This window comes from Pagrus major, chromosome 7 (assembly GCF_040436345.1).
Source record: "Pagrus major chromosome 7, Pma_NU_1.0".
In the NCBI taxonomy this organism is placed as follows: domain Eukaryota; kingdom Metazoa; phylum Chordata; class Actinopteri; order Spariformes; family Sparidae; genus Pagrus; species Pagrus major.
In genome coordinates, this window is record NC_133221.1 from 13,857,467 (window position 1) to 13,871,399 (window position 13,933).

A 13,933-nucleotide genomic window follows, 5' to 3' on the forward strand; every position below is an offset into this window, starting at 1 on the left:
AGACCATAGCTGAGAGACAGCAGGGATACTGGGGGACCGTGGAGGCACTGAGCTCATGGAACAGATAAACCCAGGGGATTACTGTCAGACTGCACGCTGCTCCGGCTTGCACATGGTCAAAATGGGGAGCGGTTTAACTTGAACCTCTTTTAATTGAGTACGGCCTTCAGCTAAAAGAGGTGATGCACGGTGTAGGAGGCAGCAACCATAAGTGTCGATCCAAGTGGATGGCTTTTAAACGTAAAGGTAGTGATTTATTGTTCCACCTTATGTGATAGCTATGTGCGGTAATTTGTACTGGAGTTAATTTCCACCTAATGAGTGAGGGAGATTAATTCATGTGCATGATGAATTGTGCAGCGGGCAAGCAGTCAGGCTAAGCAAATTCTTGTTTAAAATGTGTGTGTGTGCGCGCATGAGTGTGCATGTACCTTTGTGATGCTTTTCAAACTGTGGTAAAGACTGCAGGGGCACTTATCTGAAATAAGTAGGCCTGCCCTCCACCGCAGTCCTCGCTAGCAGCTCCATATGGTAATGAGCTGTGTAAGATGAAGAAAATATGTTATTTGCAACACAAACAGCACTGCAGTTAATTCAAACAGCATAGGCATAATCCACTCACACAGTTTCAGCAGCAACAACATTTTCTTCTCAAGTGTAAAGTTCACGGGTAAAAAACTGGAGAATGAGCTCATTTGTTCTGCGATAACACAGTGAGCAAGTTTGAAGGCTTGTGCAATGCAAAATACGTCAGACACTAAGTCACTGTGGTGGTATGTGACCAGCTGCCAGAGAATAAATTGAAATGGATAACAAACTGGACGACTCGCCTGCCAAAGTGAAAGGGATGATGAGTTTGTGATGTCCATCTGCAGTATGTACAGTGTCTCCGCGTCCTCATTAACATGAAGATTGTCCTAATCTGCCCAAACTAGTCAATTCAAAGGTTAACTCCACCAATTTTACACTTTTAAGTGTGTTTACAGGTCACTGAATTCGAAGAGAGACCCGAGTGCCAAATGTCAGCACGCTTGAAAGGTTAATTCCCTAATTTTACACATCACAGTGCGTTTACAGGTCTTTGGGATTACGACTGCATGTGTGAAAAAGTAGCATTAAAGCCTTTTGGGGCTTTAGAGGAAGGAGCATGTAATCCAAGAAATTGCCTCCAGTGAAGTCACTCAGTGGCATTGTGGGAAATGCAGGTGCCAGTTCAAGGAGGAAGAATAAGTGAAATTAAAAAGGCGATATCTCTGCTTCTGCTGTATTGATTCTGATAATGTGTTTTTAAACTTTCCATAATGAGCAGCAGTGTTATAAGTGTACAATGCCAAACCAGTTGACTGTTTGCAATGCAATGGAGGCGCATGCTGATGCAGCGGCCAGTAGCTCCTTCAAATGTGGCAAGATTTTTGTTTATTTAACTTATATTACTTCGGCTTTATTGCTGAAACACACATTGCCTATGGCAGCAATAAATTAATCAGCCTTGGAGAGAAGAAAGTGTGGGTTTTGGATGAAGAGCAGCAGACTTTGAGACGATCGCTGCCCACGGCATCTTTCAACCATCATCCGACCTGACCAGCTGGACCGCCCCAGGGAGTCGGGGTAAAAGAGTCGGGGTAAAAGTCATGCTAATCCAGCTTGGATGTAAGGCTGCTCCTGGCTAATGTCTGGTCACAGGAAAATGAAATGCATAAAATGGACAGGCTGGCCAAACAACTAGAAATCAAAGACTGCTGTGCCCACATCTTTACAGAGACCTGTCTCCACCAACACATCCCTAACCAAGGGATGGACGACCGAGCCAACAGAGGGCAGGAAGAGGAGAGGTGGACTCACATCATTGATGCTTGTTGCTCACAAGCACGCAAAGTTGATGGACAGTGTTAACCTGATGTCAAACTTTTAATGTGAATATGCCAACCATATTTTCATCACCGACTTCTTGCTGCTGTTTACATTCACCCAGACAAATATATATTTAGCCTAAATAAATGTATATATGTTCTTTATTTGTTCAGCATGAAGTAGTTACAGATTTTCATTTTGTTAAACAACCCTTGAACACCTTGAACCTTGAAAAAAATGCAATTTAGCCACTGAGTGACATCACTGAAGGCAGTTTATCAGAATACACACAGCTTCTTCTGGAGCCACAAAAGGTTTATTCTAGTTTTTTCACATGTACAGTAGTACTCCCCAAGACATGTAGACACACTTTAATGTGTAACATTACCATTTAAACATCCTGAAATTTGGCACTCAGGCCCCTCGCTGAACTCAGTGCATCTCTCTTTTGTGTTGCATCATGACTGCAGCAGAGCTGCAACATATTTCGAACCGCAGTCTGTACTTTACAAAATGTCTACATTGCAGCATGATGTTGACCATGGAGACAAAACTCTATTCAAAACGGGGACAGTGTTAGTAATTAGGATTATTAAGTTGTTATTAGTTTTGTGTCACTCATCAGCTGATTCAGAGTTAATCAGGAACTATTCATTAAGAAAGCTGCCAGTATGTTGATTCACATTCAAATCATTCAGTTTAATAAAGCACACACTGTGTGTAATTTCTGCCACTAGGGGGCTCTCTCAATCAAAACAATGAAAACAAAAGACATAATTTGATGACGTAAAGTAGCTGGGGATCATGGGTGCCTTCATTGGTAAACAACCATTGTAGATGAAAATCTATTTGACGTGACTCAGACAGAAATGTTCACAGGCGAGGTAATGTGTCAAACTTTTATTCACGCTACGTTTAGTCATGTTCGCAAACTTCCTTCCTCACTCTCTGATGTATCATCTGGTGTTTCCTGTGTTTCCCCAGAAAGTAAGCACGCTCCAAATCTTTAGGACATTACTGCACCCAGTAAAAAGATATCATAACTTCCTGTACAATCCCCAAATTGTAGTCCTTACACTTTTTTTGTTTTTGTCAAGATTAAACAACAAAATTAAGTTAAGTGATAATCAGTGAGCTTTACAGGTGCTGGTCGGTGGATTTTGTGAAATTTTGACTGACAGGCTAGCTGTTTCCCCTTGTTTCCAGTCTTTACACTAAACTAAGCTCAGCTATTCCTTTAGCAGAATAGCTTGCCGTCTGCTAATTAAATTATCATAATCTTATATCGTCGTTGATTCAGAGTTATTCAGAAACTTGACTTATTTTTAATCATCATTAAGGCTTTGTCCCCATGTGTGCAGATATTTTGCAAAACTATTTTTTCCTCTTCATTTTGCTCTCTCGCTCACACATAAACAGCATTTTAGGCCAGTAAAAAGGAGATTTTTATAAAGCGCAGATTTCTAAAACTCTGTTTCTGTGTGGATGTGTCAAACGGAGCGTTTGGGAAACAGTGAGGTCATCACCTCACCTTGTGATGACTGCTATTGTTTCCTCTCAAAGATGTTACCAACAAAACAATGATTTTTAATGAAAATCATTTATTTATTGGAGCTTATTCACAGCTTTTATATTGATGTCTTTCTTCTTTTGGCTGATAAACAGTTATGAAAGGTAGCATGGTCATCGGTACCTGTCTCATCCTCCCTACGTAGGCATTACCTCGCGTCACCCCTCCACCCACTAACACAAACACACACACACAGGCGGTGAGGCATTGTTATGAGTCATTCACAAAAGACTGTGGATAAAATCTCCTCCATCACAATGCACCATGAAGACACTTGTGATAAAATAATTCACAGAGGTCCAGAGCTGCTCAGAAGGTTGGCTAATTAGCTGACACAAGGCGAGAGGCATTTGCTATCACAGTCAAATTTGTGGCGAAAGTCCTTCTGGCTAACTAACACATCTGCGCCCGCTTATCACGTAAGTCCAGTGGACCATGAGGTTAGCCATCAAAACAAAGGCCCAGTCACCCACTAATAGGGCCTCTGGAAGGCTCCAGGACTGGGTGGGTGTGAGGTCAGCACCTTTGGGCCCGTTACTGCCACATAAAATATCTCCTATCTTTATGGCTACCAAGCAGGCTCCCAATAAGGAGCAGGCACTGTCACATCTGTAAGGAAGAAAAACAGCAGCAGTCATGGGTTAATATTCCTTTTTCTTGCTTTAACTTTTTTTCTCTCTCATAGGCCACATCTCTGTATAACCATCTGAGCAGACTCATTGTCATATAACCCGTGAGTTTCAAAGATAGCCCGGGGAGAAAAACCTCTTGTTAGAAAGCTGCCCGCTGCTGTTATGTATTCCAGTGGTCACTTGGGCATTATCTGTCTATCTTTCACATTTCAGAGTCTGAATGGCGCTCACAGCAGCATCTTTACAGAGACGTAATTAGAAGGGAGCAGGTATGACAGATGGATTACAATCATAATTGAGAGCATGGAGAGTCTATCGTCCTAGCTGCACTGCACCTGCTTTGTCTTTGGCATAAACAGCAAAGAGGTAAGAATTTGTCTTCTCATACAGCATGCCTGTGGAATGACAAAACAGGGTATTTTTTTTCTCCTCACAGGCGCCGATTGTGCTCACAGTGACGAAGAAAGGCCTGATTTTATTATTCCAAAGCAGATGGTTGAAATCAGGCATGGGGGCCCAGCAGCTCGGTGACCTTCATGTTGCTAATCTAACATTGCCCCTACATTGATCTAACATTAACACCTCGCTCCTCACCGAGTATGCATGACTCCAAACAGGCTGGTGGCCCGCGTGCCTTCGAACAAATCACCTCGACATGCAATTACCTCCTGCGCCGGAGTTATTTCTTTCCTGTGGATACAACGGCCCCTTCATTTGAGTCTGGGAATTAAACAGGTTTCCAGGTTAATTAATTTGACAGACAGACCCCATTGTGCCTAGTGTCAGCCCAAAAGGAAACCTCATTGCCTCTTGTCCTGAAGGGTGACTTTTTATTGTTTTCTGATTCGTCGTTCCTGAAAGGAGCGCTCAGTGCCAGTCGTGTAATTGACTTAAAGAAGACTGCATCGAGCAGACGTGTTATTGAATGCTTGAAACAAAAGCTCCGGTCTCTCATAGGAGCCCATGATTTATCTTGTGGGATGCATTGAAATGTAGTGCGCCCCTGGCATATGGTAACCACGGCTGTATTCATTTGTTTGGTCAGCTATATATTGAACATCCACCTCTTCCGGGATACATTCTCACTCCTACTCGCTTGTTGCTTTTGCACTTCAACCAATGATCAAATTGAAATGGAATTTATTCGAGTGTGTTTGTGTGCGTTGGTGCACGCATGACTGTGTGTCCGTGTGAAAGCGAGGAAGGAGAAAGAGAGAAGATCCAAACCGAAGTGTAATCTCAGTCTAAATCACACAGAACTCCCTGGGGGAAAAGCCCCTCTTCCTGGGGTTAGTCAGTGAATTAAATCACGGTGAGGGCCCCATTTTTCAAAAGTAACCTTTCCGTTGACAGTGTAAGTGGGAGTCAGGCTCTCGCTGTAGAGTCCGGGCCGTGGAATTAGTGTCTTACGTGGCGACACCAGTCTCTCAGGGTGTCATTTGCAGGGGCTGTTGCTGCATTTTTCCAGGCCTGCCTGCCTGTCTCAGTGCGCTCACAGCGGAGGAGGCCATCTGCCTCCCTCCCCTCTCGCATCCCTCATTTCTCTCCTCAGCAGTCTCTCCCCAGCAGTTCCCACACAGTTTCTTTCAATGTATTTTTGGTGCATCTCATGAATTTTGGCCCCAGTGTACGGTTTGTGCACCCAAAACCACATTAACATGCTTGGACTGGGACATGATTTGCCTGTTGAAGGATATTCATGCAATCAGTGCGACTAATAGAGATAAATACACTACATGGCAGGATTAGCCTTGAATTAATCTCTATTCAACTTAATTAATTAGAAATTTGTCCATCCAAGCCTGTAATGTCAATAGGACATGTTTCAATTAGAGCTACATCGCCTTTTCTAATCTTTTAATTGAACAGAAACGAATGGAACGAACATGTTCATAAAATGGGATTCTATGCCTCATAATCACTCTCACGATAGAGCAACTCTCAGAGGCTGTTTATTACTCAAAGATCAAGCAACTTAACCGATTTATCCCATAATCCACTCCCTGCTTCCTGTTTGACCGTTTCCCAGAGTGATGCTGTAATTTTTCGACAGCGGCAGCCCTGTGGATGCTATTGTTGGCTGTGCGGTGGCAGGTTTTAAAAGTGGTCAGTTTCTAAGGTTACTTGAAAACGAAGGCTCATGCATGAATCACGTATACCACGCTGTGCTCAGTCGGCACCTTTGCTGAACAAATACAGAAGTCATTAATTGATGCTTCTTTTAAATCACACACAAACACACACGAAATACGTTTAATTATTGCTACAAATTGCCAAGCCAGTCCCTGGCTAATGCATGCCCACAAAAGCAAATTATCATAATCTGCTTGTTTGTAAATGCACCATCTGTGCAATTAAATAGTTTGGTGATGATAGTGTTTTGTTAGGAAGATGTGAGGGATCCTTGGTCCTGAAGGTGTGGTTAATTCTCACTAGTCTGTGTGCCAGGATGGTGTGTTTGTGTGTCTGTGCGTGCATGTGGGGTGAGGGGGGTGGGGGTGCACAGGATGAATCAGGAGTGTCTTCAGAAGAAGGGTTGCCTGGGAGACCAGCCTGGACCCCTCCAAACGTGTGCCGTCCTCCCTCCTCCTCCTCCCTCCTCCTCCTCCACCTCCTCTCTCTCTCCTCCGTTTTAAAGGTGCATCAGTAATGAATCCAAAACTATTTCAGGAAAAGGCACTCTTGAGTCGGCGGGTGAAGCCCTCCATACCCGCAGCTCCGCCGTGTTTTTTTTTTTTTCTTTTCATAAAGCCACAGATCTCGTGTTTCGTGCCAGCCGGCGTCAACATCAAACGAGGAGAGACACTTTTTTTTTCTGTTGTTGTTGTGCGTGTTTGTGTGTGGATGAAGGAGGGAGGGGAAGCACACAGAGAGAAAGAGATTATGAATGCTGAGACGCTCACTGAGAGGCACTCAGAGGAACAATTGTCGTACTATTAAAGTCTGTAAGTGCATTTGCTCGTCTTGTTTACCTTCTCGATATCTCTTGATGTCTGGAGACGCTGAATGCCAACTTCCTGAAAACCTTACCCTGAAGTGATGCCTCTCTCTCTCTCTCTCTCTCTCTCTCTCTCTCTCTCTCTCTCTCTCTCAGAGAGCTGAATGACGTCTCGCTCGGAAAAAAGGGGGCTGAAAACTCGGCGCACACAGTGAATCCCTCGCTGTGACTCATTCATTTTGTATAAATGCGACCGGTTGCGGAGACGGAGAAAGAGCCGGGGCTTTAATTAGCTGGATTTCTTCTCAGTCCTCCGCATTTCAAGCTCGCTCGTTTTCTTTCTCTCTTTTCTTTGTTTCTTTCTTTCTCTCTCTCTCTTTCTCTCTCTCTCTCTTTTTGTGTGCGCGTGTGTGTGTGGAGACTGTGGAGATGATGTGCACCCCTGGGACACAGACGAGCACAGCCGACCGAGCCATCACTGCGCTCCCGTGGAGTTGGTTTGAGCAAGAAGAAGAATGTCACCCACTTCTGCCGGTCCTAACATCTGAGTATTGATTTTACTAGGTGATTCCTCACTGAAAAAAAATCAGTGTATGTTATTTATTGATTCGCCGTTTTACATGAAGATATGTCAGTTCCCAGCAGCGGATTCACTGTTTTTTTCGCTCCGCGCTTTGGCTTCCGCGTAAATGGACAAAATTAGGCCACTTCATCCTCGCGGTGGATGTTGATCTTCTCTCGCAGATATTTTCTGACTTATGGATGTAGCCTCCCGCTTCCAGGGGGAGCTGAATTACCGCCATTCAACAAGCTGCACCGCTTCACTCCTGGCAGCAAAGCGATGGGCGCAGTTCGCCTGAGCCATCTACTGCGTCTCGCTTCTCCACCCCAGCTTGTTGAATCTCCTCCCTGGTGACAATAATGGGTTCGTTTTAACAAAACAAAACAAAAAAAACTTCTCCACCTCTCTGGCTCTATATTCGGCGGATTGCAGACCCCCCCCCCCCCCCCATCCTTCGCCCTAAAAGTTGATCATGGCTCGTCCCGGTCCGAGCGTGAGGCTGAGCTCTCTATGGAGGCTGGTTTGGCTCATGAGGACTGTGGTGGATTTGGCGCTGCCTCAGGAGACTTACGCGCCCCATTCAATACGGACTGAGGGGCACCTGACCCTCGGTGGACTCTTCCCGGTGCACGCCAGAGGGGCCGACGGCACGGCGTGCGGGGACCTGAAAAAGGAGAACGGCATCCAGCGGCTCGAGGCCATGATGTACGCTTTGGATCAGATCAACCAGGACGAGCAACTCTTACCCAACATCACCTTAGGCGCCCGGGTGCTGGACACTTGTTCGAGGGATACCTACGCGCTGGAGCAGTCTTTAACTTTCGTCCAAGCCCTGATCACGAAGGACACCTCCGACGTGAGGTGCACGAACGGGGAGCCACCGGTGTTTGTCAAGCCTGAAAAAGTGGTGGGAGTCATCGGCGCCTCGGCGAGTTCGGTATCGATTATGGTTGCCAACATCCTACGCCTCTTTCAGGCAAGTCTTTGAGCGTGTGCAATAGTTTTGTGGCTTCAGAATAGTGTTTTTTTTTTTCCCCACACAGTGGGTGCAAGCTTGTGGTAAAAATCCTCCACATGATGGGAGCAGATAAGTAGTAAGCAACAAATGCACCATATCCCATAGAGAAAAATGTAAATTAACAAAAGAAATCTGCCGTTTTTCCACCTGATGTCAGGGTTTATATGTGTGTGCCTGCTCTCGGTTTTCAATTGAATGTGGGGTAATTGATATCTAGACTTTAAAATCTTTAAAAAAAAAAAAAAATAACAAAAGCTATAGGTGGAGAGAGTTTCCCCTCCACTACACTGTGCGGATGAGACAGCTGAGCGTGCTGTTGCATGTCCCCGGTGGTGCTGAAAGAACAGCTCCCGTCTGTTCCAGTCTCACTCCGGAGTCTGGATGAGTGGGCACTGACAGCCTGACACAATCACACCCAAACTCAACAACCCCCTCCTGAGAATAACAGGCCCCGCTTCATGTGATTGCACATGATTATATGAGCCTCTTACACGGAGAGACTGCAGGCGTTTTTTTTTTTTATGAATTGTTTTGAACCTGAAAGCCTGGATTTATGGTTGAGTTGGCTTGCCCTTATCTGCGGGGGTGTGTGAGTGCATGTGTGTGGAGGGGTGGCGTTTAGAAATGAGCTTGCTCCAAACTCTTTGCACCCTAATTGAGCTCGATGGCTGCAAGTAAATTAAATGAATCTGCGCGGCCAAATTTCAGAATGAGTTAGCTCGGGTTTATGAGGGGAACACGTCTCCATTCCTGTTGGCTGAGAGTCAACTGATAGTGTTGACCCACTGCTGGTGCTGCAGTGGAATGAGAAACGCAGCATGGGCACCAATACAACGGATTAATTATTTAAAACACATCTCCATAGCAAAATATCTAATTACTTGGAATACCAAGTGGATGCTTTTGCAAATGTGCAGACTTCCACACAGTTTCCCCCCCCCCTCCCCTGAGAGTACAGCAGTGTTAAAGCCATGGAGGCTCATCAGAGCTGCAGTGTTGCCGCTCCTGCTGCTGCTAATGATATGTGGTTGCAGATTGTAAGTCACAGTCTCATCATGTTGGGTTGTCTTTCAGTTCAATTAGTCAAACCGTGGCCCTGGCTTTAAGTAGCTGTTTAACTGCGCCAAAGTGCTTAACATGCTTTTAGTCCCCACCATCCTTCCTTTTGTTTTCACACACACACACACACACACACACACACACACACACACACTTACACATGCAACACTCTTGTTTTTATACAGCAAGTCATCCTCTGGGATTCTATTTCTCCATTAGCTGGACAATTAGACGGATGTTCCCCACCACAACCTTCAGCCTGGCTTTGGTTCCTATTCACTTTTTGCAGGCTGAGTTAACCAATTAAATTTTTATCATTGCAAGTTGGTAAAACCCCCGAAGTTATACTTTGAAGCATCCTCAATACACTTGTTATTTGCTGCAGAATGCGAAGGTTGTGAGACTTCCTTTGTCTTTGTTTCCTTGCGCCAGCTGTGTAACATTAATATGTATGCATTTGTGAAATTTAGAGGGTTTAAGGGGAGTGAGAGGATTTCTTAAGTCCCTCTCCTCTTTCCTCCTCACACCAGGTGTAGCAGCATGTCTCTAAGTGTAAAGCTGTGGGAGTGTAGGTGTAGTGCATGTGTGATGTTGTAATCAAGCTTGAGGAGTCTGTGGAGTGACAGCAGTTGTCACGCAGCTCCGTCCGTCACTCTGCATATCAGCTGTCTCATATCATCCCCAAAATGGTTGCCAGAAAGGTGGATTTAATCACCACAGTTGAAGAAATAACTCAGTCCTCCTCTGAACCCTTCAGCACACCTCTTTTTTCCTTCACCGCAGTGATGATAGCACTTTCAATAAACGGTGATAAATTAAACGTGAGGCCACATGATGCTGCATAATCAATACACGCCAGAAGTGAGAACTCCAGGCCTATTCACTCTCATTAGTTTTACTCGGTTTGACGAGTGCGTGGCAGCAAGTTTCTGAAAGTATTTTCAACTGCAATCCATCAAGTATCAAATGATTTTAGTCGAAAGCTTCAAAACTTGGAGGGAACACCTGTTCAGATGTAATTAAAGAAGCAAAACAGATTTTTCTTGGCTCAAATCAAAGAGAAAGATGTGTGATTTTGTGTTCAATTACTTGTCTTAGTCAATCACAGTATGCGCTCCGTAACTAAACAGTCTAATACACCTTGAAGTTAAATCTTTACACTTCAAGCCGGTGAACAGTGACCTCTCCCAGGCTGTCCTCCTAGCCCACTTCCCGCATTGTTCTGGGTAAATATCATCAGGTCATTTCGTGTCTCACCCCTGTGATAAATGAATCATCAAGGCAGCGAAATAGCGATTGTAGATTTTTATTGCCACACGCTAAATACCATGGCTGTCTATTCAGGACATGAGTAGCTGCTGAACTGTTAATGCAGGGAAATTGACATGAGGGATGGATTTTTCTGGGGACCCAGGAGGGTTGATCGATACTGTTGCCATGGTGAGGCCGATTTGCTGCTAAGATGTTTTTATTTCGCTGCCTTTCATGCTGTGTCGGAAAATGAAAGGCAACAATGCCAGAAGAAGAAAAAAAATCAATTAGCCAAAGTTTTGAATCGTTGCCGGGAGCTGTGATGTTGTGCACCTTTTTGAAGAAAATCATCCAGTCCTTACTGTCTGCTCATGAGCAGCCAGCAGGACGACACTGCGGTTGAAAAAGACGGGGGGGACTTTGTCCATTTGTAAGTCCTGGCCTGTTGAATGAATCATGAAATTGATTTTTCTCTCCAGATGACATTTACATCAGGGAGAGCGGCTCGCCATTCTCTGTCGCACCTCCTCTCCCAAAGACCGGGGCAAAACTTCGTATTGAATGCAGGTGAACTCCGTCTTGTCCTCCTGTCGGGGGAAGCGGCCCCTTCAGACTAGCTGTCTAAGTGAGGCATTGACGTCCTCTGCTCTCAGAGCCCTGACAGGCTCCGGTCGGCTTTTTATCTCTCCCTTTTCACAGAATCATCACTGTGATTGATTTGAAGGAGATTGAAGCCTTGCAGTGTGATCTATTCAGCTGACGGCGGTAAAGACGGACACCAAAGGAATATGAGGGCTGTGTGTATTTGCGTGTTACATAACAAGCTCTCAAAGTGACACAAAATGGCAGAGGTTAAGTATGCCTCTTTTTTTCCCAAACACAGTTGCCATTCGGTACATTGATGCAGGCAACAGCACAGGTCAATTAGTCACAGCAGAGTTTTGCCTTCAGCCGTAGGAGGCACGGCTGGTATGTAAAGTGTGCAGCATGTGAACACATGCACACTTGCATACTGTATGCACCAAGAGCTTCATTACCATTCATTCTTGACGGAGGGAAAACACAGCTATCTTGAGGATATTTCACGATCCACACCAGCACTTTGGCTCTTCCATTTTCTCTCCATCACTTGCTAATTGGCTTTATTCAGTGTGACACAGAGACCCCAGTCAGTGCATTATAAATAACAAGTATCTGAAACATGGATTCCACTTCCTCAACCAACATGATACTTCTCTCCACACTAAGGTTGAACATCATAGTTAATGTGGATATACAAATGATTATGTTGATTTCAAGAGGAATTACTTATTGTGATTTTGGATATTGTGTTGGCACATGTGTATTATATGATAGGGTTGAGAGATGTCTGATGTCCGTAACTCAACAGTGTTCTCAGAAGCCTCAGAAAGTTGAAATGAAGTTGGCCAGCTAGCTATACTGAGGAAGCTAAGCTAATAAACGGGACATGGACACGTAAAGCTAGTGCAATGAGCAGCAACAAACTTCTTTTCATTTCCTCTTTAACATGTCACAAAACACTACAACTCATGCCGTACGCCAACTCTGACGGGACACACCACTCTATTGTGCTGTCCGGTGGGGCAGCTTTTAAATCATGACGTTACAATGGTCAGGGCTTAGTAGTGTATGGCTGTCAGCAGTCGGCGATGGACAATGACATTGCTCCAACAACTCCAGTTTCTAGTAAAGCAAAAGAAGTGATGAGTCATTTCAAGTCAGGCCAATTTAAGTTATATAGCCAGAAAATCACAATCACATTGCCTCAGTGGGCAGTCGACATCCTCTGTCCTTAGACCCTCGATTCGAGTAACGAAAGACTCACTAGAAAAAAGCCCATATAGCAGGGAAATAATGGAAGAAATCTCAGGAAGAGCCACAGAGGAGGGATCCCTCTCCCAGGACGGACAGACATATAATAGATGTCGCGTGTATACAGATTTTAATGTCAAAATATCGGATACAAGTGGATTATATAAAATATATGTAAAGGATTTGGATCTAGGAGGACGACTATGCAGGCCAAAGCATTGCCAAGTGGTGCCAGAGCCACACAACGTCCCCACCAACATGGTGACCTGGAACAGGACAGGCCACACATGATAATTAGCAAGAAAAATATCAGAATTTATGCAGATTTTGATTGAAAAAAGTACAGATATAAGAAGATTGTCAAACAGAAGTGAGCAATACGTCATGGGGGGCCCTAAGGGTGTGACAATCTAGATATTCAGATACTACTGTATGTAGTTTGGAGGAAAATCAGCAAGGGCAAAAGTTGAACAAAAGGTTTCTGTCAGAATGATCTAGTATAATATGCAGCATACAAGAACAGGAAAGGCAAAGTTTTCAAATGTTCAGATATTGAGAGAAGCTCAGTGGGACTCACCTTGTGGACTGAATTCAAGACTTAACTGAATGTTAATTACCAAAATGAACAGATCTCCACCCTACCCTATTGAAATATTCACAATAGAACAAAAGGCTTACTGAAAATTAGAATATGAATCAAAATGTTCTGCCTGTCTGGCTTTCCAAGTGGGTTTTGATTGAGTTTGATTTTTCACCTATACTCAAATGTACAATTTCCTAATTTTTTGCAGTAACAATAACCTGCTCACACGACAAAAGACAAACACACACACCATCATTGTGACCACCGGTGGTCTTCCACATGATTGAAATGAAGCTGTTAACCCACCCGCGTCCAAAGATGAGCTCTGCTGACGTGTCACGCATGTATCTGTGAATTTGGTCCTTGAAAAAATACACGCGAGGACCATGTATCCAATTACACAATCAGTAGGAATGATAGCATTGTACCTATGTGAACATCGCATCAGCATTACAATAGGAGTACAGCACCTCAGTCCTTGAAGGAGACAGATGTGGTGGAAATGTTGCCATGTCCTTGGGAACATGCTAGCACTGTGCAGAAGAAACACTTATCTTCAAAATGAACACCAATGCACTCTAATAACACCCACAAATAACAAAAATGCCCGACAGGCTTTAGAGGGTTGATGAGTCA

At 44.3% G+C, this 13,933-nt stretch overlaps 1 protein-coding gene across 2 annotated transcripts in view; it reads left to right on the plus strand.

The window, feature by feature from the left end:
• Positions 1–8,025: 8,025 nt before the first annotated feature.
• Positions 8,026–13,933, plus strand: part of LOC140999836 (metabotropic glutamate receptor 7-like) — a 69,426-nt gene continuing 63,518 nt past the window's right edge. Inside the window, exon 1 of one of the 2 annotated variants that reach the window (XM_073470380.1) lies at positions 8,026–8,529. In XM_073470380.1, the coding sequence (XP_073326481.1) occupies positions 8,026–8,529 (504 nt within the window). The remainder of the gene's footprint in view (positions 8,530–13,933) is intronic. The other variant, XM_073470381.1, reaches the window with a different exon arrangement.